At 38.6% G+C, this 27,406-nt stretch overlaps 3 protein-coding genes across 3 annotated transcripts; 2 read left to right on the forward strand and 1 right to left on the reverse strand.

Annotated features, from left to right (window-relative positions):
* Nucleotides 1-46: 46 nt before the first annotated feature.
* On the reverse strand, nt 47-9,001 carry slc28a1 (solute carrier family 28 member 1). Its single transcript, XM_085282141.1, has 18 exons — nt 8,893-9,001; nt 8,538-8,617; nt 8,382-8,464; nt 7,485-7,576; nt 5,428-5,617; nt 5,190-5,331; nt 4,867-4,980; nt 4,339-4,413; nt 4,173-4,253; nt 3,994-4,074; nt 3,753-3,878; nt 2,668-2,798; nt 2,396-2,564; nt 1,649-1,846; nt 1,475-1,556; nt 1,276-1,374; nt 1,077-1,182; nt 47-934 (listed from the first exon to the last, which is right to left on the reverse strand). Exons 1-18 carry the CDS (start codon nt 8,894-8,896, stop codon nt 814-816), a joined length of 1,974 nt encoding a protein of 657 aa, XP_085138267.1. The 5' UTR covers nt 8,897-9,001; the 3' UTR covers nt 47-813.
* Nucleotides 9,002-11,206: 2,205 nt separating this feature from the next.
* znf592 (zinc finger protein 592) lies at nt 11,207-19,574 on the forward strand. The gene is made up of 9 exons (XM_085282140.1): nt 11,207-11,370; nt 11,782-14,033; nt 14,487-14,665; nt 14,760-14,933; nt 15,021-15,180; nt 15,695-15,958; nt 17,128-17,240; nt 17,325-17,466; nt 17,550-19,574. The coding sequence occupies exons 2-9, from the start codon at nt 11,802-11,804 to the stop codon at nt 18,048-18,050; spliced, it is 3,765 nt and encodes a 1,254-aa protein (XP_085138266.1). The 5' UTR covers nt 11,207-11,370; nt 11,782-11,801; the 3' UTR covers nt 18,051-19,574.
* Nucleotides 19,575-20,705: 1,131 nt separating this feature from the next.
* On the forward strand, nt 20,706-27,093 carry kti12 (KTI12 chromatin associated homolog). The gene is made up of 9 exons (XM_085282142.1): nt 20,706-20,937; nt 22,654-22,705; nt 22,817-22,869; nt 22,952-23,007; nt 23,092-23,171; nt 23,293-23,452; nt 24,228-24,290; nt 26,145-26,213; nt 26,864-27,093. Exons 1-9 carry the CDS (start codon nt 20,787-20,789, stop codon nt 27,005-27,007), a joined length of 828 nt encoding a protein of 275 aa, XP_085138268.1. The 5' UTR covers nt 20,706-20,786; the 3' UTR covers nt 27,008-27,093.
* Nucleotides 27,094-27,406: the final 313 nt, after the last annotated feature.

The raw sequence follows: 27,406 nt of genomic DNA on the forward strand, positions 1-27,406 counted from the left end.
ATATATATATATATATATATGTGTGTGTACATATATGTACATATATGTACATATATGTACATATGTACATGTTCTCTCCTATATATGTACAAAATTAATCAAAATCCCAGTTTGGCTTTTATAAGACCGATTTACAATATAATACATAAAAGATAAAATCAGCTCAAAAATGTTATGCATGTACTGCAGGCTTTACATTTTTACAATAAATGTGACACAAATACACAAACTAGTATGCAAATGAGCTACAGTGGGGAAAAAAAACTGGCACTTGACTTGTGACTGATTTTCACATTGAAGAAAACACTGATCATAATGCATGAATTTTAACAAATAAAATAAAGTAATACATTAAGAGGAACTTGTTTACCAGCACATGAATCACCACTGCTATGTGACAGTTTACTAAGAGGTTGTTTGCTTCGCTGTTTTTTTTTTAAAGTGGCACAGCATAGTTAATAATATACTGTAATCTTTTCGCTTTTGATGTACTAATGGCTGTGACTTCTGGTAACAGCTCATATCTGTTTAAAAAAGACAGTTTTTTAGAAAGGCATTTTATGTCAATCCACTCAGTTAATATTTTATTGTTTTGGTACTTTAATATGACTTTTGACAGTGTTAAACTCATCAAAGTGGATCAGGTGGCCCGTTGCCAATTTCTGTGGTGATTCACAACAACTTTGTCCAATTAGAGACTGGTGAGTCAAGCAAATTGTACTTACAAACCTCACAGGAAAGCTGAACAGAGGTTGAAAATACTTGTAGAAATGTTTTGCATGTGGTTTGCATACGACTGCTACGGGTTGTTCTTTAAATACAAACATCCACATCGGGAAAGCCACAACACTGACAACATTTGGAGAGAAATATGGTGGCGTTTGCTACATTGCCCCAGAATCCTTCAAATGAGACGGTCCCGTTGTTTATGGTGCTGCAAAATAATTAATTTTACATGTTAAGAAAAATAACGAGATATCACAAAGTCATACTTAATAGCCTGAGTGCATATCTGATTTCTTCCAATTAGTTTAGCCACCCGCAAGCTTCTTTTTAATGAAAATGTAAATGCATACCTTTGAAAGAGCTCTTGACAGCATTCTGCAACGTCTGAAAGTGTGGCATTGAAGGGTGATCCGTTAAAAACCTCCACACAGTCCAATGGAGGAACAAAGAGGATGCCTGAAAAATCAGAGTGAGAGCTGCTCTGTAAAAACTGCACAGAAAGATGCTGTGGAGATACACTGGAAACAAAACAAACTAACAGAACTTTACCTGCAATGCAAGCATTGATGAGAGATACACATGTCCCGGTGATCATGGCTCTAAACACCAGAGATGAGATGTCATTTCTTCTTAATGGGCATATAGATGCTTGGAGAAAAGAAAACACACAGTGTTAGAGAATCCATTACTGAGAGAACACATTCTGGATCAAGGCAAAAATGTGACAATAATATGATTTAATACTCACAAAGACCTCCAATCACAATGCCCAGTGAGCTGAAATTGGCAAACCCACAAAGAGCATAAGTGGTGATGATTTCTGATCGGACCTGAAACAAGAAAAAAAAAAAAAAAAGATTTCCAGCTCACATTCATACTGACAAAATTTAAAATATATTCAGAACTAAAAACATATACTCACAGATATCCACTGCCTTTCATCTCCAATAACCTCAGCAAGTCCGTCGAGCCTGTTTTGCTTCAATTTAGATAATTCCTCATACGCCACAAACTCATTGAGGAAGAGCTTTGTCCCAATTAGCTTAGCCACAACGAAACTCTCATCGTATGTCACTCCCATCATAAAGGCCACAGGCATAAACACGTAAGAGCAAATTAACTACAAAGACCAGATAAGGTTATTTGAAATTTGTTAGACTGATATCTTAAATTCTCAGAAAAAGGAAAGCACAGTAAATCAGAATGTCAAGCAAAGTTTGTGTGCATAACGGACTAATGTTTCCCTAAGATAAAACACACGGAAATAAGCAGACAACTTTAACTTTATGGTTTCTTTCTCATATTCACCCCACCCAGCAAACACAAGCCAGAGATGGTTTATCTTTGTTGGGTGGGGTCAGAAACATTAATCACTATTATAGGAAGTTTATGCTGTAAATTCTTAACTTATCTAAATACATTTGTCAGAATAAGTAGTTGGGTATTTATTTTACACTGTCATAATACAAGTCAAAGTATATTAAAATACTACACGTCATACAGTTATGATATAATTATTTAAATGATCAAACACAAGTATTTATTATTAGATAACTTTACTTAGCTTAATTTTCATTGTAATGTTATAATATAAAAATATAATTCTAAAATCTAAGGAGTTTACAAAATGATCAAGATACCACATTAACTTTCTGTTGCTAAAACATACCTGAAATGTGACATCAGGATATCCCACCATTCCTCCAAGCCATTTCAAAGCTGAATTTATGAATCCGAGGATAGCAAGAAAGGCTATAAGATTTGCTGCAATGTTAGCAACAAGCCCTATTGATGCAGATGCTCCACTGCTGACTGCTTCCAAAATGTTCTGCTCATCACTGAAATGTTAAAAATAAATAAATGTAGACAAGATATTCTGAACCGAACACACACAAAAAAGAAAAGACAACATCATGAGAAGAAATTCAATTGTGTACACACCCAGAAGCCACTTTGATGTTCTGCTTTGATTTAAAGCGACTCTCCTCTGTTTCTGGGTAAGAAAGCTTAGAGATTGCCAGAGCACACGGAGCAGCCATCACAGAGGCTGATATCAAGGAAGATGCATCAATCTGTGAAACACAATTAAATAACATGTAACTGATTAGGGTAATTACAGCAGTGATTAGCAACGCTGTCGGTAATATACATTTGCATGCTTTGAATATGTTGTGACTTATTAAAACCACCCATCAACGAGACAGACACATACCACATATCAAGTCATGTAAATTGTTTTTAAGGTTCCCTTTTTCTTATATCACAAATTGCTGACAGCAATAAAGCTGTTGCTATAAGAAAAACCTGGGTAAACACAATCACTGATATTAGTCCTCATTATCCTTTTGTAATGCTCATTCAGCTTTTTACCCAGATAGAAACCTCACGTTAGATAAGATAAGGAGCCACACCTATGTCTCTACCAGCTACCATCTTTTCCTATATAAATCTGGGTCATGATGCTTGTCAGCAGAACTACTGAAAACTTTAAATTACTCTGTACTCTCAGAAACCTCAAAGGCTGTTTTTCTCTCAGCTCTAAGACCAAAGTGGAATGAGTTAAATCTGCATTAGGTATTCAGGTGTATTTCTAAGTATGTGTTCAGTTTTGGGGCCCATTTTTTTCCTTTTTCTTTTTAATACTGCCATGAGGGTTTTTAATGTTTCTTTATATAAAATTGTTTGCAACTAACTTCATAGCCTCAGTCCAGAGTAATCAGGTGCCTTATCACAGTTTGTGTTCCTACAGTAACTGAGAAACAGTGCTGTGCTTGTTCCCTCTCAGGAGTTTAAATAAAACAACAAAGGTCCTTGAGCCAGAAATCAGTACTGGCTATGCCCCTCACTGCAACTTTTTTAAGATGTTGTTTTGCACTCAGAGCTTAAATTGCTTTGGGTTTTCTTTAACTTACAGTTGAATCTTTGTCTTTTTTTGTGCATGTTACGTTTTTATTGTATGCTTCTGTATGGGATAAGATACATTATGCTAGTATGAAAATAGGTTTATCTTAAAAGTTTTATCTCACCCCAAATGAGATGAATGCCCCCATAACACTGCCCGCAATTGTGGCAAATCCACCAGTCATAACAGCATGGATCTCTGATTTGGTCATATCCTTCAAATAGGGGCGGATCAGCAGCGGTGCTTCTGTCTAATGTACAAAAAACATTTAATTTTTTCTGCACTTATTCACAGGTACATGCACAAAAGTTCAAACAATGATGTTCGTAAAATAGTGTTGAATAAAATGTTGAAGCAAGAAGTACCTGCCCAACAAATATATTGCCTGCCACACTCAAGGTCTCTGTGGAAGACGTTCCCATTGTTATCTGCATAACCCACGAGATCTGCATGGACAAAAATCGTGGCCCTTAGTAGCAGATTATTACTACATGAGCAATAGGAGCACAGAAGCATTGAAGATGCTGCAAGCAGTGTATTTTACCTTCAAAATGAACCACTGCATAATCCCCAAGTAGTAAAGGACCGACATCACGCTGCTAAAGAAAATAACAATGGGCAAAGCCTGAGGGAAAATCATAAAACTCGGGTTAGCAATGCTCAAGTTAAATAATTCATAATCATGGTTGAGGGTCCATTCATTTACTTACTTGAAAGGCAAAAATGTTTCCAATCAGATCGCCAAAAACGAACGATGAACCTTCTTTGGTGTAGTCGAGAAATATCTGAAATTACAATTGTAAAAATGGAAACTCAGGATAAGATTTCATATATTATTCATTTGCTTAGTAAATGAATTCATGACATTTCTGATGCACATACCAATACATTTTATTAAGGTAAATAAAGTCGCCAATTATTAGAGATTATAAGATGTCAAACACACTGTATATTAATTAGCAGGCCACGTGCGTGTACACACTCAACCCTCGGAGGACCAAAGAGTAAAGGTGAATATTGTAATAAAGCAGGTCTAAAGATAAGCATGTGTGGTAAATAAAAGAACATGAGTCCACACTGTTGTGTCATAAAAGGAACATCTACAATTTAAATGGAAGGTAAATAAATGATAAAAGAACTGAATGAGTGTTAATGTTACTTGGAAGTGTTATGCTGAATAGTTGTGGTGTCTAAATTATAATTTGATTGACAATGAAATGCTCATCGTCATATAATACCTGCACTTGTTTTCCAAGCCAGTCGAAAGCTATAAATCCAGGCTCCGTTCGTATAATAAAAAGGCCAAGGCAGAACTGTATCCCGAGACCCCAAAACACAGGCCTCCATGATACCTAAAACAAAATGTGAAAAAAAGAAATGCTTTGGCCATGAGATACATAAAGCAGTCTCCATATAATTCAGAATTATTCCATGCAAGCAACTCAACTAAATTGTAAGATGATAGGGGCACAAGGACAGAGATAATCTGAGATACGATGCCCAAAAATGTTTCGAAAGAGATGTCATCACAGTAAAGGCTGTGACTCAGTGGAAAACTAACCATTGTCCTGTGTGCTGAGAAGAGGAATATAAGCATGATGAACACGCAAACTCCGCCAAATGAGATAAGCTGGGTAGGACGCTTGCTTGTGTCTAAAGCGAGCCACACCACAAGCAAGACCACAACCACCAAAATGAAAACCCTGGAAAACACATTAAAGCCACACATCATGACTTAATAGTCACAAGGAGTTTCTTCACAAAGAGTCTGTTCTTTCACCAACTTTAAATTCACTCACCATTTTATCCATTTCAAGTTTGATTTAAACCATCTGACGGCGGGCTTGAAAAAGCGACTGATGCTTTTCCCCTTGTACTTGTTCAAAAGTTCCAGTGATACAGCAGCAACAGCCAAACAGGTCAGGACTACAAGGGCAGTAGCCCTCTTGAAATCCAGGACACATGCCGCAATGAAGTACGCCACATAACCTACAGAAGAGAAAAGCAATTCATCATGATCACTGTCTATACTGAAATTAGTTTACTCAAAGAAAAGTCACAAACTTTGCCTGTGTAAAGGATACCATGCAGAACCCTGCTGTATATATCTATATACCATTGTAGATACCTATATACTATTCATAATACTGTCATTTCCCATGCATATCGCATATTGCATGTAGAGCAGTAGTACCTGTTTGCTGTGGTGTCCCCCAGGGATCTGTGTTAGGCCCTACCCTGTTCTTCACTGTATATGCTTCCTTTAAGTGTCATTTTTGAGAAATACCACATTGCCTTTCACTATTATGCCGATGACATCCAGATCTATTTTGAGCTGAATGATGATCTAGCTATGTCCGTGAGTAACTTTCGAGAGTGCATGTGTGAGGTCAAGCAATGGCTTCTGGCAAATTTTCTTATCCTTAACGATAAGAAAACTGAAATTATGATCTTTGGCAGTGACGCTCTTCGTGCCAAACTTCATGATGCTTTTGGTTTTCTCACTAGTTCTTTCCCTGACACTGTTAGGAATTTGGGTGTGCTACTTGACAGCTCATTTAAACTTGATAAACAAGTATCTGCTGTCGTCAGATCTAGTTTCTACCAACTTCGCCTTATTTCCAAGGCCAAACACTACATCCCGCACAATGACTTGGAAAAGCTTATCCATGCCTTTGTAACGTCAAGACTAGATTACTGTAATTCACTTTATTATGGTCTCCACTCTACCCTTTTACATAGATTACAGACAGTCCAGAATGCCGCTGCACGCATTCTAACTAAAACTAAGAAGTTTACTCACATCACTCCCGTCCTTGCTGATCTGCACTGGTTGCCTGTGAAATTTCGTATTCAATTCAAAATTCTGTTGTTTACTTTTAAAATTACTAATAACACAGGGCCAAGTTATCTTAAGGAACTCTTAAATTCATATCTTCCTACGAGGGCCTTAAGATCTTCCTCACAGTTATTGTTGGTTCAGCCCAGATCTCGCTTGAAGTCTAGAGGTGATCGAGCGTTTGCTCTAGCTGCACCTGAGCTGTGGAACAATCTCCCGATTGGCATCCGGGCGTCTGATTCTATTCAATCTTTTAAATCACGGCTTAAAACATATTTGTTTGAACTTGCTTTTTCTACTAGTTAAATTCTCGCCTCGCTTCTTGTGAGTTATTCTATTAATGTGTCTGGTTGTTTTGCGTTGTCCTGCACTGTCAATGTTTTCTATCACTGTGTTTGATGGTACAGCTTTACTCTGCTATAGCTGTGTGCTATAGTTTATTCTTATTAGTGGTCTTTACCTGTGAACATAATCTCACACTTATATGACTCTGACGTTATAGTGCTAATTATTTTATTATTTTATTGTTGCGTTGTCTATGTTCTCTATCACTGTGTATGATGGTACAGTTCTACTTTGCTATAGCTGTGTGCTATAGATTATTCCTATTAGTGGTTTTTACCTGTGAACATAATCCCACACTTATATGACTCCGATGTTTTAGTGTAAATCATTTTATTGTTTTATGTAAAGCACTTTGGCATGCCCCTGGCTTTTAATGTGCTCTATAAATAAAGATTGTTGTTGTTGTTGTTGTTGTTGTTGTAATCAATCTTTTATTTATTCCATAATGTATTCCAACATCTTTGCACTCTGCACCACTGTATATATGAATATAAATGTGCTGTACAGGTTGCTATTGTATGTTTGTTTATTTGGGTAAATAGAGTGAGAGCAAAAAAAAAGAAAAGAAAATGAAGCCCCATTCTTTGCACATCTACACATACTTGGTCAATAAAGCTGATTCGGATTCTGATGCATATCTGCTGAATAAACTGATGTTTCATAAATTATTACCTGCTCCGAGTACACCCAGGACAATGTATTTGAAGAGTTTTGAATGAGCCTTGATGTAATTCTCTGTGGCATTGATTGGTCCGGAAACTTTGCTGAAGTAGAGAAATAAAATCAAAAATCAGAAGTAAAGTCAAAAGCAATTGTTCACTGCAATTCTCTTGAGTAAGTAGAATCATATTTCAAATTATTTTCAAGTTGTGTATACAGTATATTGACAAAAGTACTAGGTCAGCTACACGCTACTCCTACACGAGCTGCTCGACCTATGGAAACCCAGGCCATGAAGTTCCCTGCACACAGTTCTTGTGCTGACATTAATGGCAGAGGAGCTGTGCTGTTACTGAGTGGTGCTGGTGATCTTTAGAGCTCTTGGTTACCCCACTCTTTAGCCACTTTGTTGCTGAACTACGTTTCCTAAAAACCAATGCAATAAATAGTACAATAAATACTTTCAGAGGAAATTTCACAAATGGACTTGTCACAACTGTAGCCTTGTGTTCCAGTACTATGGTCAAATTCAGTGAACTCTTTAAAATTGTCTTCAACAGATGTTTTTAAAGGCAGAATGCACGAACAGGTGTTTATTTCAACAACTTTAGCAGCGGCAATTAGACTGAAAACACGTGAAGTCAAAGATTAAGCGGTGTGGCACAAATACTTTTGTCCACACAGGTTATTTTATACAACATTAGATAAATCTTAGCCATATACTGGATTAAAAGAATCTTATCCATTACAGATTTTGTTTTGTATGTGTGTAAAGTATACACACAAACTGTCGAGTAAACAAATACAGCACAGAGGCCTAAGGCACATGCTATAAAAACTTACATTACAGCGCTCACAATAAAACTGTAGGACTAGTTCTATAAACAGAAACAACTTGAACTGACACACCTTAGGTATGATCCCAGTTCCAGTCTTTTTTTAGGCTTTTTGGTCTCACTTTTTATGCTGCTGTAGTGATTAATGTCATTCTCCTAGGAAAATACAGGTAATTTATTAAAAGCATGTTTCATTTGAAAGTAAAATACAGGACAACATAACACATACCTCTATTTCATAAGCATGGTTGTCCACTCCGCTTCCATTGTTCTGGCTTATCTTTTCGAGGTGGACATCGTATTGGTCCGCTGAAAAACAGGATCATTATTCACTTCTATCCAGCTGCCTGTGGGAAAGCAGCTGCAACTTTAACAAGCAGGAGCAGGAACAATAAGTGACAAATCAAATCTCGATTTTTTTGGTTTTTTTGCTTTTTGCTCTGTGAGATAAAGAAAGCTTAACATATGTCCACATAATCCTGAAATCTTATGCGAATCTATATGAAAATTGTTCCACAAAAATACAAATTCACAACTGCAGAACAAACAGCTTAATACAAGGAAAAGCAGAGTTAATGGCTTACTCATTGTGCGTCCTCCTAGACCCAGCTGTCAAATGCTGTGCTGTAAAATACACCGCAGGGAATACTCTGCCCTCAATGAAACATCTTATCATTAATTAACAGACACGTAGCGTACTTCTCCAATCTCTCAGGAAGTACACAACGGAGACGTTTGTGTCATTCAGGAGGAATGATTTAATGTGCCTTATGAAGCAATACTTTGAGACGTGAAGCTGACCATGTTTTGCATTTCCTAAGTTGCTGGAACGACAGAAGATGAGTCTTGAATTGACTCTTAAGAGGCATTTCCTAAGAAACACAGTAGGTCAGGCATGACTTTATCTTTGGGAGGTTGTTAGCACCTATAAGTCATAGAAAACTAAAATTGGGTATCTAAAAATACATTTGTCACAAGCTTCTGAATAATCAACATGATTAATAACAGAAAGGAGCCCTTATATCACAAACAGAATAAGTCTATAGTTATATTAGCCTACCTTAAAAATAAAGCTCAATATGTGGCTGATAACCCTTCAAAAATAGCATAACTCTCAAAAAGTGAACACTTTACATTTGACTGCAACTATTTTATCCCTGAAAGGCTTTGATATATAAGACACTTTTTGGTAAGTCAGCGTCAGCAGTGTCAAGTTAACTTGTATTAAATCTTTTTTCTTCCTTTTTTTTATGATTATTTTGAAGAGTAAGCACACTGAGTGCTTCAGAATCAGAGAGCCTGGAATTCAGCTGCAGCTGTTATCTGGTCAATTAAGTATATTGCAGCGCAACCCGTACTTTACTTTCATGGTGATGATTCACGATTGGGTGTAGTGGCAGCTGTTTGTTCCGCTTTCACCTGGTTAAATATAATCTTGTCTAACACATAAAAAATTATGATTCCTTTGAAACAGAGTTAGTGCATGCTTGGTGACACTCAGTGGGGACTCAGTCTGTCTGGAGGAAGTGATAAAGAATAATTAATATTTAAAAGTGCAGCCCATTTGCCTTCAGTTAGAAAGCTTGGCACCCTGAAATCCATTAACAGATATTAATGATCAGTAACAGATTTTGTGACGCAACATTAAATAGACTGAATCAGCAGCCCGAGGAGTTGTTTTTATGTTAATTTCCCTAGCAAGCTCAGATTGGCAGTGGAGTGGGAATAATGTACCATTAATTCAATAAGAAGCCCTCTACTTCATCCAGCATTAAACTGAGTTTGATAAGTCTGTCAATTTATATTTAAGTATCTTTTTTTTTTTTTTAAACCAGCAAAATAAGTTTGTTTCATCTCTTAAATGCATACAATCAATAGCATGTTACTTCTATTACGTTTACACTAAATAAAGCCTTTATTTATTTATTGTTAGCTGATGACTAAGTGCATGCGCCTATAAATTTAATGCGAACTGCTGTCACTTCTGGAAACCTTGACTTGCGGGAAGGAAGCTGTAGAGCTTTAATGCCCTCAGTTATGTCTTACAGGACGTTTATATAGCTTCTTCACTAAAATACTGGCAGTTTCCCAAATCAGAGGCTGCTGAGGTCATGGATCTTTAGAGAAGATCACCCTCCTCACCAAATTATCATCTTAATTACAGCCAAAAACCCATTATTAGCCCATAAAGTGTTAATACCACAGACATATTGGGATGACTTCCAGTTTACAGCATGATTTGTGACATTTCACAGCATGGATCTGATGAACACTTTAACAAATAACTGGAAGCCAAATGAACTTGATAATTGGTGGTTATAGGGATGTTTATATATTTCTGATAGGATTAGTTTTATGTCTATGAATAGCTGTATACAGATATCACGGTTTACAAAACCGTAATTTAAAGGTATTTTGAGCATACATAGTATTTTGCACATCCCCTGAAGCTGAGAGATCTTTGCCAGGCAGACGTGTCTGATGAAAGGCACTGTTTTTGCATTTTGGGTCGTTTGGGGCTTGAATTTTTCTTTTAAATTCACCCAAATTAGGAGGACAAGGCTATATTTCTGTGTTTACTTTTCATTAACCAAAGACAAGAGCTTTAGGGAATTCGAAACAAGCTTTCCGACACCTATAATAATGTTATTTGTTTGCATTTTCAATATTATTAGTAGGATTTAGTGCCTCATTATACATTCACCCGGACTCAAGGTTTTTATTTGCATTAAATTTTAATATTGTTAGCATTACCCAACCTTACCGAACACCGAAGCTTCGTCGTTTGTGAGTTGCAACTCCGTCCTGAACCTGAATAAATATTTTGGTGGACCTTTAGTACTGTCGTTGAAAGCAGTCACTCCCGCTGCAACCTCAGGTCTGTAAGACAGCGCCGAGGGTTTCAATTTCCCACTGAGGAAAAGGAAAACGAAGTTAACGTTAGTAGCTTGTAGCCTAGCTATGAAACATTAAAACAGCCTAGCCTGCGAATATTTAGTGCAGACAGTTAAATGGCTGAGTAGCTAGTTTACTAGAGCTGTTTAACACACTCGGATCAAATGGTGAGCACCCTGTGTATCATTACGTGACGACTTTACTCGTTTGGCTGAATTATTTACGCTGTAGCATGTTGCTAAGATGGGGGCTAACTCGCTAGCTTAGCTCCATTTTACAGCTAGCTTGTTAGCTGGCTCCTGTGTGCATCTGTCATATAATTTGTCCAGTGAGTAGGTTTAAAGTTTGTGCTATCTGTTAAATCGCTTGTGTTGTGCGTGTTTTATTGCATATTTAGCATTAGCGCTGGAGATGTTGCCCACGTTTAGCTTGCTGGCTAAAGCTAGCGTTGACATATGACGCGTCTCATTTGCTAAATAGTTACTCTTCAGTTTATAAAACAGCTTTTTTTCTCTTTTAGTTTTTTATTGTAACAGTTCTTTATGCTCATGCTAAGTCACAGCTGCGTCTTTCTGTAGGTTTGTGAGACTGTACGGCCATGGGTGACATGAAGACCCCAGATTTTGATGATCTCCTGGCAGCTTTTGACATCCCAGATGCCACTGGATTGGATGCCAAAGAGCCCATCCAGGGGAGTCATGAGGAAACAGAAAGTCAGCTGAAACACACAGAGATGTGTCTGGATGACAGCTTACTGACTAACCAAGCTATACCACCCTCAGATGTCCCAGCTGTAAGTGTTATTGTGAAAAATACAAGTCGGCAGGAGTTACTTGAAGAATTTAGTGATAGACTTCACTCGGGACCAACATTGCAAAATGGATTTAGGGGACAAGACACTTCTGTGACCTCTGCTGAGACAACTAATACCAGCTTCTCCAAATCATTTGTGTCCACATTGAATGGGAAGGCTTCAAGTGAGCTTTCTGGAAAGCCACCTATACCAGATGAGGCACCATTGTTTCCTCAGGCACTTTCAGATTTAAGTCCAGTCTCCAGTCCTGAGCATGAAAACACCCAATCAAGCAGAGAGGAAATACTTCCAAACGAAGACAGACTATGTTTCCCAGAAGCTTCAGTTTTGGACACTTCAGTCTGTCACAATCCCAAAAGAATGGACCTTAGCATGTTTGATAACTCTTCCAAGGACTCTAATAATTACGAAAGCATACAGAGGATTAAAGGAGCAGAAAGTAGTAGAAGCGAGGAGCTTTCTGACATCTGTGGTAGTAGTGAAGCAGAGAAAACACCTGGACTACACAGTGAATTTCCTCCACAATTAGGAAACCAGAACTTCACTGAAACCAACTGGAATTCAGGAGCACCAGTGACTGTTCCCTTATCCCTTATTGCCCCTTATCCACATGTCAAGTCACAGACATGTAAATTATCCTCTTGTCTTGACGCTCTGGTGGCTCTGAATGCTAGAAAAGATCCCAATGAGCAGACAGATCACAGAGAATCCCCAGCTGTTCAAAGTGACTGCATGAAAGCTAGCCCCAAGGTCCCCATATCCCCACGAAGCCCCAGAAGTCCACTTGAAGCAGTAAAACGATTAAGGAAACCACCTGATAGCCCTGTGAGTATCTGCAGTGACAGTAGTGGCAAAGCATCCCCTGCAGTGGTATCTGGTTCACCTCCAGCCATACCTAAGGTCAGGATTAAGACCATTAAAACCACATCTGGGCAGATCAAGCGTACCGTCACCAGTGTGCTCCCAGATTCAGAAAATGAAGACGTGCATTCTGCCTACGAATCCTCTCCATCGCAGAGTATGATTAGTGATGATTCATACTGTAATGCATCTCCACATCAGTCTCAAGCTCCTGATGGTGTTGTTGGGGTGCCAAGTAAAGGTAATGCAGCCAATACAGCTTCGGCAAAAGTTTCAAACAGGAAGTCGGAGGAAAACTCCCGGAGGTCAGGTGTAATGCGCTCTGCACCAGTAGTCCGTAATACTAAAGTCAAAAGATCTGCCGCACATCAAGTGCACAAACCAAAGAGAGTATCAGCCACTACAGGCCATGCAACTACCACAAACTTCCTTCCAAAAGCAATGCACTTAGCTAGTCTAAACCTTGTCCCTCACAGCGTTGCTGCTTCAGTAGCTGCACGAACCACCTCCTATCAACAAAGTCAACGCACACTCTCCTCCACAGTGTACAGTACTGTCCCATTAGTGCATCAGGTCAAAACAGCCAATTCTTATCCCCACCTGTCTAATCCGAACCCATCTGCGGGAACTTTAAACAGACTGTTGAACAGTGCCAACCCTGTGCCTACATATGTGCCAAACTTGAACCCACCTCCGGGAACCAATATCAACCTTCCACCACATGGATACTGCTGCCTCGAGTGTGGGGACTCCTTTGGGGTGGAGAAGAGCCTCGCATTTCATTACAGTAGGAGGAGTGTCCACATTGAAGTAGGATGTACACACTGCGCAAAGACTTTGGTGTTTTTTAACAAGTGTGCCTTGTTGGCTCATGCAAGGGAACACAAGAACGGTGGCACAGTGATGCAGTGCACACAGCTCAATTTGAAGCCCATAGCAGAAGAAAAAATGTTTGTACCCCTGAGTAGTGAACTGGTTAGTGTGGGCACTTACTCCTCGCCATTAGTCTTGCCTAAAAGTGAGCCTGTCCTGCCCTTGTATCCGGAAAGCGTCATCCGCCATCGACTCCGTTGTTTGGAGTGTAACAAGCAGTTGCCTGACTACAAAGCACTCGCAGGCCATTACCAGAAGCTGTCAGAAGATACAGAAGAACTGGTGAGTAGCTAATTGACATTTTCAAGTATAAGGGTGACAACAAATCACTTGAGAAGACCACCTTGCAGAATTTAGCAAGTATCTAAGCCTATTAGTGCTTACTCTTAAATGTTTTTAATCTGTAAAAGTCACTCAAATCAAAGTAGAAAAGTGCGCTTCAGGGCATAGATTTATCATAATGAAGCAACACGATGCCTGGTGCCACTTTGTAGATAATTTATCTGATCTGTTTCTGATTGATTACTGAGGTACAGATGAGTAAGCTTATTCTAGCTAAAGAGAGAATACTGCTTTGTATAATTACTTACTTCATTGTAGCTGTTAATTGGATTGTTTTCTATAAAAACAAATGTATTTTCTCTATCACCAGATTTGTCCTTTTTAATGGCACCACTGTTTGTTTGTTTTCCACTCAAAACTGTCTTTTTGTTCTGTTCTGTTGTGAAATACCAGATCTGTAAAGGTTGCTCAATGCTGCTGCCCAACAAGTGCAGTTTCAGAGCTCACCTACGCATTCATGCACATAAGTCCCCTTACTGCTGCCCTGAGTGTGGTTCCCTGTGTCGTTCTGCAGACATCCAAAAGCACGTCAGGGAAAACTGCCTGCACTATGCTCGCAAGGCTTGGTACAAGTGAGTAACTTGGCAAGAAATGCAGGTTTTTTTTTAAAAAAACCCACAGTGTACAGTGCACTGTTGCAACAATTATGTTTTCCTTTTCTTCCAGATGTCTTCACTGTGATATGGTTTTCCGGACCCTTCAAGGACAAAAGACTCATATCGAAGAAAAACACTGTGAGGTCTTGTACAAGTGCTCCATCTGCCCGGTTGCATTCAAGACCTCCGACAACTGTGAACTGCATTTGAAAAATAAACACAGTACTAGCAAAACAACTCCAGAGTAAGTTAACATCTCATGACCTGACGGTTGAAAACTGTGGGCTTCTCCTCATAGGCTGCTTTAACAGTTTTTGCTTTCTTTTTGCAGGTTAATCTTAAAGTGTTCCTGTGAGAAAATGTTCAAGAAAAAGCAGCTACTGTTTCAGCATTTCTATCAGAATTCCAGCAAGCGTGTTACGTCTGTATTTAAGTGTCCAGAATGCAACTCAGTCTTTCCACAAAAGCTGCTATTAATGCAGCATTTCAAGGTTAGAATTAAATATATGCATTTTATTTAGATGTTTTACATGTTTATCATTTTTACCTCTCAGACATAAAAAGTGGTCAGTAAGCACTGGTGAGGTGTAGCACTGATGGTTGTCAGTATTTTTTAATATATTCCCTGCAAGTGATCCTTTAGGAGTTTAGGATGTCTATAGGAGTTTATATTTGCGGCCACACTTCTTATCTAAAATGATTTGTGCTAAAGTTGTCAGACATCTGGGGAAAAAAAGGTTCCTTAGTCCATAGAAGAGTTATAAAGTGCATCCAGTAAAAGTAAGGTGCTGTGTCCTATCATGTTTACTTTTTTGGTTTTTTTTTTTTTTTTTTTAAACCTTTAAAACCATACACCTGATACAGATCAATCAACACGGGAAATCATTAACTTATGCTCCAGCAGTAGTGTTCTTTTGTTAAAACACCAGCAAAGAAACAGTTAAATGTTACTGTGTAAATACGTTTGAGCATAATAATGTGAATTTTGTGTTTCCTGTTCTGCAGGGTGTCCATGTAGGAAACACGATTGAAGAGACAGAGAAGAAGAAAGAAACTAAGCATGCTGACTTGCACCAGGAGTCTCAGTCTATCCAAAAACAGAAGAGTCACTACCCTATTAAACAAACAGTTGCTACTAGAGAGAAATCTGAGCAAGACAGCAAAATCCTAAATCGTGTGAAACCCGCTGGATGGACATGTAACGAGTGCCTGCAGCAGTTCACTGAGCGAGATGCCTACGTTTCCCATTTGAAGACCACACACGGAAAGGTAAGGGTGCACTGACCCCGCACTGACGTCTGCTGATGCAAAACATTACTGAGTGTTGCGCTCTTATGTCTTGAGTTGGTGTCTTAAAATCTTGACAGATATACCGACAGTGTGCCACAGAAGACCGCTCAGACAGCAACATCAGTAAATCATGTAAAGCCTTGTCTGGGTTCCTGTATTAAAACTGTGGTACCTGGGTTTAGATGCCTTGAATTGGCATTTTTCCATATAAACACAATTATTTTTATTTTTTTAAGAATGTAAAATTTGTGTTTTGAATTGAAACTGGGTCATGTAGAATATACAGTATTACTCTGGAGCAGCTTGCCAATTACCACCACCCTCCTTTTTTTCCCATGCCCTCTGCTTTCTCCAGGATACACAGTGAGTTTTTAGACTCATTGGGCCTCAGTTCACACTGAGTAGAAATCGTCTTACCCTGCTACCAAATGAGTACAAATGCAAAATTATTCCCCATACACACTGCTCTGTTTTGTTTATTTTCTTTTTACTATACTGCTTTACATATTTTACCATACTGTTATACATATTACTATGCAACACGTTTAGCTCGAGATGGATCATGGAGAAAGCTGTAGAGCTTTCATCACTACACCAAAATAGCACAGAATTTCCAGCTCAAGAAACTGAAACAATAACGTTCTCAAAGCAAACACTTTTTCCTAGTTTGTTCTGTTAGAATGAAATACAGAATAAAATAAAAATATAGTAGATAAAAATAACAGAAGTGATGAGAGTCCCCTGTGCTGTAAACTGTGACTCAAGTTAAATAAAAATAAAAAAATAGAAGGGGTGGGTGAGGTTTATTATGTTTATTATGAACATATTTTGTTTTTGTGCGTAATGGAAATAAAGTAATTGAACCAGTAAAAAAATACTTAGTTGAGTACGTGTTTGGGAAATACTATTAGTTGGACCAGTAGTATTTCACAGCTGTGAGTAGCCAACGAGCAGTAGGGCAGAAATGAGTCCTGTACCTCTAAGTCAGAGTTTTTAGGTCAACCAGTATAAGCAAGATGCATTTTTATTCTGGTTTGAATTCCCAGTTAGATCCAAAATTGTCTGTTTCAAGGCTGATGCTTAAATAATTCACTTAAGCTCATCTTGTCATTCCTACAAATTATTTATTTTTATTTTTTTGTCAACAGTCCGTGAAGAAGTATCCCTGTCGACACTGTGTGTTGTCTTTCAACACTGCAATCAGTCTGAGACGACACATTCGCAATGATCATGATGGGAAAAAGAGGACTTATACCTGTTGGTAAGATTTTGAAAATGTATAAATAATAATAGTAACTTTGGCCACAAAGCAGTTTTTAATTGTTGCTCCATCCCTGTTTGTTAGGTATTGCATGGACAAGAAGACAATATTCACGTCAAGTGTGATGTTGAAGAACCACATCAGCCTTATGCATGGAATAAAAAATCCTGATCTTAGCCAAATGCCAAAAATGCCCATCCAAGTAGACAAAAATGCTTTGGACAAGGTAGCAATTTATTATTTCTCAACACAAACATAAATGCTTCCAATCTGCTCACTGGTCTAAACTGCATAACTTGTGATTTCCAGAGGCTTGTATCAGCAACACCTGATGTGGGCACACAGATGGAGGTTCAGGATCCTGCAGGTAGTCTCGAGGCTCCTTCAGCTAAGCGTCTGAAAACTCAGTTCCGCTGTTCGAAGTGTGGCTTCGTCACAGACAACAGCACAGAGTTCCAGCAGCATATACCTCAGCATAAAACCGACGAGAACACTCCTCAGTGCCTTCACTGTGGCCTGTGTTTCACGTCCGTGCTGTCTCTCAATAGACATCTTTTCATCGTACACAAAGTCAAAGATCCAGAGGAAGAGGAGAAAAAAGTAGAGGGAGATATTAAAGAGAAGGAGCAGGATAATCAGCTGGCTGGATCAGCAGAATCTGATGAGGAAAACGATTTGTTTCACCAGCTAAACAAATCTGATCCCTCACCGGCCGGAGAGCAAGAAAGTCCGCACTGCTCCACGAGCACAGACTGTAACTTAAATCTGAGCACTCACTCTCAGACACAAGCAGTCTCTCTCCAGCAGTGAGAGCCACCTCAGCTCCTGTTTAAAGCTGCTTTAATATCCTCAGTTTTCATGTGAAAGTCATAAGGGATGCTTGATGTTTTTAGGCAGGTGGTACAAAGATGTAATGCCTTTAATTTGGACAACCTATTTAGAGGCGGTGCAGTATATTCCAGCAGATACATATATTTAATACAGAACAAATATTTTCATATTATTTTTTTGTTTTTTAATTTAACCTTGTATGTTGGTAATATATTAATCTTGCCTTTCACATATAACTGCACTCATCACTCATACTACGGTTAAACATTTCCCCCTTCTGTTTTTTTCTTTTTTCGTCAAAATTTTTTGCTTAACATTTTCCATCCACCCTGGCAGGAGACTCAGGAATGTGTGTTTGTTTTACGGTCTGGTATTGATTATTGTAACAGTGTATTGGTGGAGTTTCAGGTATTGTTTCAAATTATTTAATGCCTCACACTAAATCCTGAAGGATTCAGGCTGCTTTTTTAATATTAGTAGGTTTTTATTTTTTACGAAACACAGTATAATTGATTGTTCATGTAAAAGCAGTAATTACAAGTTCATGGTTTGGCCTTTTTTTTTTTAAAAAAAAACAATTTTATACCGTCTGTTTTGGGGGTGTTCTTTCACGTGTTTGGGAGAAACAAAGAGGTATTACATGTGTTCTGCAGCAGTATTGCTGTATTGAAAATACCTCAAATTGCCAGAAGTGTTTTGTTTTTTTTTGGTTTTGTTTTTTTGGTTTTTTTTTTTTTTCCAGCAAGTGAACGGTCAATGTTACGTCAAATCAGGGTACATTTGTTGAGGATGATCCAGAGAAGGTGTGAGAGTGAAATTCATCAGCATGTCAGAGTTAATGTTTTATGAATCAGCACCTGGGAACGTGAATGGGAATGCAGTGACTTAAAATAAAAAAATATCTTAGATTAGCACTTGGCAAAAGGGGGATACTTTTCGGTTGCAGGCTCTGATATGTGAAGCGACACCTCGTTTTGTATTGACTACGTGACAGTTCCTACCTCCGTGGTAAATGGCAGTGATTGTTAAACGTCGAAAGGCTTCGAGAAGTTGCAGTTAATCTCAGTGCAATGTAAAAAAATTAGTTTTAAAAATGTATTATCCCACATTAATAAATTTTATAAATTATTTTGGGAATGACATTAAGTCTTTTTATGGTCATATTGACTCAACTGACAAGTGAACTTTTCTATGAAAGTGCTGTGTGAGCTCTTTGATTCTCTGTAAGCCCTCGAATCACCACACTGCAGCTGCTTACCTGCAGGGGCTGAGAGGAATTACTTGTTCACTGTTTGTCTTTTTGTAATGCTTGTCGAAAGATATTTGTACTTTTTGATACTGTGTACAGTGAGGACTTGGTTAAGAATTTGTGTACCTACAGTAGCCAATTAAACTTGGATTTACAGCATTTCTTAAGCCATTTCATCTGTTCAGCATGCAGTGGTCTACGTGCCTTGCTGTTACATTAAAGTACTTACAAATAAATTGGTGCATTTAATTACAGATCTGCTCTGTCTTGTCTTTCATTACAGACCTGCTGGGTTGAAAGAATTTAATGTAATCGGGGTGTGATAATCAGTAGTTTTGCGACGAGGTCACGTGCTTAAAATCGTCACAGCAAGTCAGAAAGGCACAAGGCACTCTAATGTGCATCATGCATCCAATAAGCAACAACCACAGATGGATGACTTCATCCCATTAGAATATTAAGCCGATCCTGTCTCAGTATAACTGCCTGTACCCAAAGTAACAGAAGAGATTTCTTTTAATTGACCAGCTCCAAATTAATTGGAAGCACATCTGAGAAATGAAAGGCACTGTGACAAAGATGTGCAGGGGAGGACTCCTGTCTTCTTTCATCCTTATCTCATACATTGCTTTGACAACTTCAATGACTCTTGATTTGACTGAGCTGAGAAATAAAGTTTCAAAGCTCAAGGTGAATCCCAGGGGGAATCTGTGGGCAACGGGTAAGTTAAAAATTACACTGCTGAATGATTGTTTCTTTGTTCTGTTTGAAAATGCAATATTTACAGAGAGTTTGCATGTTTCATTTAATAAGGACATTTCATGGGCAAGAAGAGCATTGTGGATAGTTCCTTTGTGAATTCTGCCTTTGAGAATATAAAAGATACAGCTGAAGGCAGAGATGTGAGACCTCTGCACGGAGTGGAAGACCTGCAGGCGCTCCTCATCCATATTCTGAAAACTGCCCAACAAACACAAGGAGAGCAGGCACTAGACAGGTGAGTTATGTATTATTACTCAGTCTAATACCGCTGTTAATCCTTCCATTGTACAGCTTTCTGTGTTTTTCTCATGCATTTAGAGAAGAAGGACATCCAGTTCGATCAGTTGTTGCGTGACATCCTGCTGATGAAGAGGGTTTCTGCTCTTGTGAAAATCAGCTAAATTATGTTTTGTTTTTTGTCTAACATAACACGTATATGTTGGCAAGTGAGAAACACTTCTGTTGTTTTACTTTATATTGTCTATGACTTTATTAAAAGCGCAGAGAATGTATTGGAAGTCTGTGTTTTCATCTATGTTCAAGTCACATTCGCACACACACAGTACCTTCAGATAATCAAGTTTCTGGCGCCCCCTGCCGGTCGGTAAGGGGAAAAACCGCTTTTAGTTAACATATCCGGGTGAAAGTGGCAACGTGCTTTTTATCACATCCCAGGGTAGTTTGAGTGGCAACTAGCCCCAGTTATGCCCCTAATAGTGATGTGTGGTTATCCCTGTAGTGGTAAGTCACGAAGGGCAGAAGAGCTGAAGGTGTATTTTGAAGAAAGCACAGAAAGAAAGGTTCATATTGTTGGAGACGGAAGCCTGGGCGTTGAGAAAAACACTGTTTACGCAGGCAAGTAAGCTTAGCACGCCGTCATTAGTGTGCTTCTTAAAGCTTTTCAGCTTCCAGGGCTTTCAGTCTTACTTGGCATATTTTTGTATGTTATTAGCCACATAATACTGAGGTAACATCACCGGCCTTACACGAAGCTTAGCCGGGGGAAAAAACAACAGAGGCAGGAGTGCTTATTCAGCGTTTGCGCTTATCGATGCTTGGGGCGGCTTTAAAGTTCATGACAATTACAACTGTGTTCGCCTGCTTTATGAGCGCTACTATTCAATTAATTTTACTTATTTAGCGTTAGCAGCAGTAGTAGTTAGTAGTAGAGACAGTCCAGTAATCTCTTATGAACGGGCACCTGGCGAAGGTGGGGAAGAAGGATTGCTCTTTAACAGTAAGAGACCCTACAAAACCAGTTAAAGAAGGGGCAACCATCGAGGATGATTGGTTGGAGGCTAGAGGAAAGAAAGGAGACTATTAGCAACAAATAGAACAAAAGTTAATTTCATGCTGTAGTAGCATATAAATGCATAGGGAGTGAAAGGGGCATCAAGTCGATGTGCTTACTGCATAGTGGAAAATCCCTCAGCAGCAGCTATATTCCTAAGAGATCGGATCCAAGCCTGACTATAGGATTTGTCATAAGTGGAAGTTTTCAGGCTAATTTGAAAAGTAGAGAGAGTGTCCTGTAAGCCAAACTGGGAGCTGGTTCCACAGCAGAGTTGCCTGATAGCGCCCATTCTACTTTTACAAACCCCTGAAATCACATGTAAGCGGAAACTGCTAGTAATAGAGTAGTATGGTACTAGGAATGGGAAATATATCATGACATTTCAAAAAACACTTGCGATTATGAGATTTATTATGATGTAGGGGGGGGAAGCGACATTTTATCGACGTTTGCAGCAGCAGGATTCCTAAATGAGTAACTGAAGGGCAGTTTCAATTCTCCTTCTCCAATGAGCTGCTGTTATTGATGACACACTTCCTAATTTGAAGAGCAATGGTACAATGGCAGCAGCATTATTGTGCAAAAGTAATAACACAGCAACAGATACAGTGACACAGCATAAGTCATAAGCCTGGGTAGTGTTTTCCCTGCAAATTTTAAGTATAAAGTAGTTGCTTAATACTTTAGTTTAACAATAACGCGTGCAGCCGGCCATGCTCAGTGAAGTCATTTTATTTACTTCTGGGTCTAACATAACCAGCTGATTGTATCTCCTCCTTTATAGACTGGTGGTAAAAAAAACAAAACAAAAAAAACCTGGGTTTTTTGCTTCAAGCTGCAAGTTTGTGTCCACAGTTAGTGACAACAGTTTTCTTGGATATTTTGAAAAGTACACTGCTTTGCTGAAAGTTGTTGACTCAACTCCCTTTTTAGCTACCAAATGACCATCAGAGGCTCTTGCTCTCACAAATGCCTGGGCTTGTCTCGTTGTGTGCATTAGGGAATTTAAGCAGGATGTTGCTATAGCAACTACATAATAATATGATACTTTGATATTCATATTATTATTGTGGGTGATATGACATGGCACATCACTTGGACCTGATCATTTTAACTGTGTTACTGTTACATTGCTATTATGCTTTTAGAATTAAACATTTTGTTTTTCAAAATTTTAGTTCTTTATTATTTCCGTAATTGTTAACATGACTAAGGAGACTGTTTGCTTCAACTGGGCAGACTTCTGCATTTACTTAATTTTACTGGAAATGTTTCAGATTCCCAAAAGGAGAAAACTGTCAGAGCGTCTCTGAAAGCTGAAGTGGAGAGGTGAGTGTTTAAAAATCTGTTGTAGGAGCTGATGTTGCACAAAACCCACACATATTTTAATGCTAATTCTTTTTTTGGTTTTTCTGGGTTTTTTTTTTTTTTTTTTTTTAGGAAAGTCAACAAGGATGACATTGTTATTCTAGACTCATTAAATTACATAAAAGGTAAGTCTTACTACTTATTCTGTAATTGTCACAGTTACATTAAATATTGTGATTTGTAGTTTAAAATTTAAATATGTTACAGGCTACCGCTATGAACTGTTCTGCCTCATCAAACATGCACAGACTCCACACTGCTTGGTAAGTAGACAATTAAACATACATTTTGAAAAAATGTTACCTTCATATGCAATCGTGGTATGTTTGCGGGTTTTCTTTGTTAAGGTCTACAGTTTGACGTCCCATGAAGAGAGCTCATTATGGAACACAAACAGAGATGCTGCTGATGAGTACAGTCAGGACATGTGAGTGAGAAGCCTCAGTATGAGAGCACGACTCTTACCTTACCTGCACTGTTGCATGTCTTTTTTGTTTTTATTTTTATTTTTTTTGCAAACTGTCTCACATGCATTTGGTGTTTTGAAGCTTTGACGCATTAGTTCAGCGATTTGAAGCTCCGGATTCCAGAAACCGATGGGACAGCCCTCTCTTCACTATTCTGAAAGATGACACACTTCCAGTTGAAGCCATTTCTGATGCGCTTTTCAAAAGAAAAGCACCCCCACCGAACCAGTCTACTCAGAGTGTAAGTCTAAGGCTACGTCCACACTAGCCCGGATAGATTTGAAAACGGCGTTTTCGTCTGAAAATGCTCCGCATCCACACTTTCGCTTTCAGTCATTTTCACAGAGTTGTCCGTCCACGTTGAAACGGCCCGAAAACGCTTACGTTCCAGTACTGCGCATGCTTGAAACAAAAGACAATTCGACTTGCCTCATTTCTGTCTGCCGTTTATTTACTTTCCGGCTCCTTGAAACGTCGCGGCAAAATGTCGAGGAGAAGCACCGAGTTTTTTAAACGGACTAACAATGAGGTGGAGTTGTTGCTGAGGGTAACACAAAAGTACAAAGTTGCAAAAGCGAGTGAGAATTAAAGAATTTGAAGAAAAGCTGTCTGAAGCATGTGCAAACTGATAGTAATCTTTAATAGGGCTGTCAAAATTGAGAGCAAACAAAGCAACCGCTGTATAATGCCCTCCGCTAACTTAGTTTAATTGGTCACTTGACTGCATCACATGACTAAAATGTGTCATCGTTTTCCAAATGGCTCCGTTTTCGCTGTCCACACTGCGACGCGACAGCACCGTTTTCAAATGTATGCATTTTCGAGACTCAGTGTGGACGGGAGGCCAAAACGGAGAGAAAACGATGCATTTTCAAACGAAAGCACATTAGTGTGGACATAGCCTAAGAGACACTAGTTACAATCAGTCTGGAAATCTACAATATTTACTGCATGCATGTGTTTTGTTTTTTTTTGTCTGATTGTGAAGGAAACCTATTTTCTTTTCTTCTCTGTAGCAACCACTGTCATCAGCAAACTTTTTATACGAGTTGGACAAGATCACTCAAGATGTCTTGATGGTATGTTTTTTTTTGTTTGTTTGTTTGTTTTTTCTAGTTTCACATCATTTACTGGTCATTCAGGTAGTTTCCCATGATATTTTTTTCACTGAGCTGGACTGCTTTTTGAGTTATGTCATATTCTAAGTGAAATATGACAGAAGAGTCTTTTTCAGAAAAATGTTTACAAATCCTTTGTTGGGGTATCAACATTCCTCTGCATAATGTAGACTTTGTTCTATGACTCAGAAGGTATTACATGTATTTACAGCTTTATACGTTACATCACCAGCCAAGATGCAATTATGAGTGAAGCGCTGATGAGGTATTTATCTTGGCACACAATAATAGCCCGGTTCAGGTTCAGGTACAGGTTACTGTTCTGCAGTCGTGAGTCATCCATCCTCACATGCAAACACATGCAAATGGACAACAAATGCGCATAGTGCAAAATATGAAATTAAATAACAGCTAATTCTAATTAATTTTGGTTATCACGTAGCCCTTGAAAGTGACATAGCTGTTCCTGTGAAGTAATGACTGCTCGAACAAAGCTGTTAATTAAACCTTGTCGGTCTATTACATTCACCTTGCAAAGGGTGTGAGTCGTCAAGAAAAAGTGAACCAGCCAACCGCTGCAGGCTTCCTAGGTGCAGGGGCTCTAAGTTCAGCTGTGGTTCACCAGTCAGCCTGTTAGATGACTGAACAGTTCGATTCGTTTACAGATAAGTATCCAGACCACAAGCCCAAAGAAAGAGATAAATCGGATTAAACAAAAGAACGATAAAATAAACCCATCGCAGTTTTATCAATGTGGAAACCAGAAAGCCTTCTCAAACGGGAGACTCGCTGGTGCACACAGCTTCAAAGACATTCATAACACTGAACTTCAACAGTCTGACCCTTAATAGATGTGACATTGTGTTTATGAGTGCATCTAAAATCAGTGATCATATTTTTTGCTTGCCTCATTTTATTCACTTTTGTCAATCACGTTGAACTGGTTTTCAGCATGAGTAACATCAGTTTAGCATGAGGTAAAGTGAATGGGGTCAAGCACATGCTCAGTGGGCCTTAAAATCTCTGATTTCACCATTGTTTCCAAATATTTACACTACAACTGATTTGAGGGGAACCGGTCTAAAGTCGTTAAAAGTTTGGGGATAACTACATTTGGCATTAGGCATTTAAACTATATGAATGGGTACTTGCTGTTTATAAAGATTTGTTTAAAACACAATAAAATCACAGGACTCAGATGTTGAGCTCAAGATTTGAGTAAATGCCCACAAATATTATTAGGTCGGTGAGATTTTTTCACAGTCATGGAGTGAAAATCTACATCCTGCGATCAATGTTAAAGTACTGACTGTGGCTGTGTGAAATTCCTGGATCTCAATGCTAAAATCCAAAGTGTTGAAAGGATTATAAAAACAATCGACAGCTTTAGCTGTTAACTGCTGACTGTCCAACGTTTAATAAAAAATGAATGCACCCCTGCACGTTGTAAGTGTGGGAATTTCTGTCTGCCATTCATGACATGAGCATGGCATGATTACCAAAACAAGGCAACAGAGTAAAAACATATAAATCAGCAAAAAAAATCAATAATAAAAAATAACCTCCTCTTTGTCTTTGTTTTGAGCTCATGTATTTGTTAGCATGCCACATGTTGCACTTCCTTCTTTTTGCGATTTCACACAGATCACGACGTTCTGTTGCACAATATCTGCAAAAGTTTCCAGCAAAATAAATTAAGAGGAGTAAATACTTCTCTAATTCTGATTCATTGTTCCTTATACTCTTTGTAGAGATCCCTTTTTTAAAAATTCATTTTTATATGTGTGTTTGATAAATGTAATTAAATGTTTTCAGGCGATTTTTAACGCCCAGAAGACGAGCGTTCCCGGGGATCTTATCGCAGTTCCAGGAGCTTCGGAAAAGATATCCTTTTTTAAACACAACTTGCGTGTGCCCAGTTATTTTGAACACACAATTTTGATTAATATTTTCACATTAAACAGATTTTTGTAGTTCCGTGTGGGACGTCTGTCATATTTAATGACTGTGTGAAATGCTAATTTTCATTTACCTCCCGGGGTTAATCACCTCCCCTCAATAGCGGGGGGGACAACACTGTTCTATCTGAAAGCATTAGATGAGGAGGTGGAGGAATGTGTGGCCATCACATGACTTAAAAGAAAGGTGGATCTACTAAGCAATGTTAAAGGTCTTGTCTGTAATTGCATGCTGTGGGATGTGTGGTGGGGAGAAACCAAATTATATTTGTGGATTTTCATTGGTTGCAGGACTGTGAAGCACCTTCTCAGAACCAGCCACTTTGATTTTCTTCTTTGAAGATGTTGGTCCAAGCACAGCATAACTTAAAAGCACATCATCTTCTGTTCTGGCCAACCTTTAATAAAATGGGCATAATCTGAATTTGAAATGATGCCAGCAACATTCAGTACAGGTTATTTCGTCCTGTTGTCCTGCTCAAAGGTTTAAATGCAATACTGGGGCTTGGAGATAATTTGGGCTTCTGTTAGGTTCTACCTGTGGTATTTTTCTTGTTCCTTAACTCGCTGTTAAACATTGAGCTCACCAGAAATGTCAACATGGCAGAGCTGCGGAAATTACGGCGCCAGTTCATCAGCTACACCAAGCTGCACCCGACAGAAAACACGGGACAAATTGCTAATATGTTTGTTCAGTATTTAAATAAGAGTCTGCACTGACAGTGTGTAGTGTTTGGGGTTTTTTGTTTTTTTGGGGGGGCGGGGGTTGCAGTTGTTCCGTGACAAATAAATGTATTTAACAAAAACATCCTGTTTTTGCTGTTCTTGGTTATATTTTTAAATTTGTGTACTTTCTAGGACCTTTTTGGCCTTCCTCACCATATGGGATTTGCTCAGTCTTGGCAAAACCCCAAATAGCTTCAATGTTAGTCCAAGCAGATCAAGAATTTATTTTCTTGACCTACCTGGACTTAAAAATGAACCTATTTTGCATTTCACCTACTTGGACTAGGTATCTTGCGCCAGTTTTTAAGAGCAAGGGTCATGTGTAGTAACTACAGAGGAATAAGCCACATTATGAAGCTATGGAAAAGAGTTGAAGCTAGTTTAAGTAATCAG

This window comes from Mchenga conophoros, linkage group LG7, assembly GCF_057382185.1.
Source record: "Mchenga conophoros isolate Kocher_MC1m ecotype Shallow Benthic linkage group LG7, M_conophoros_male_GT1.1, whole genome shotgun sequence".
NCBI classification, from domain to species: Eukaryota; Metazoa; Chordata; class Actinopteri; order Cichliformes; family Cichlidae; genus Mchenga; species Mchenga conophoros.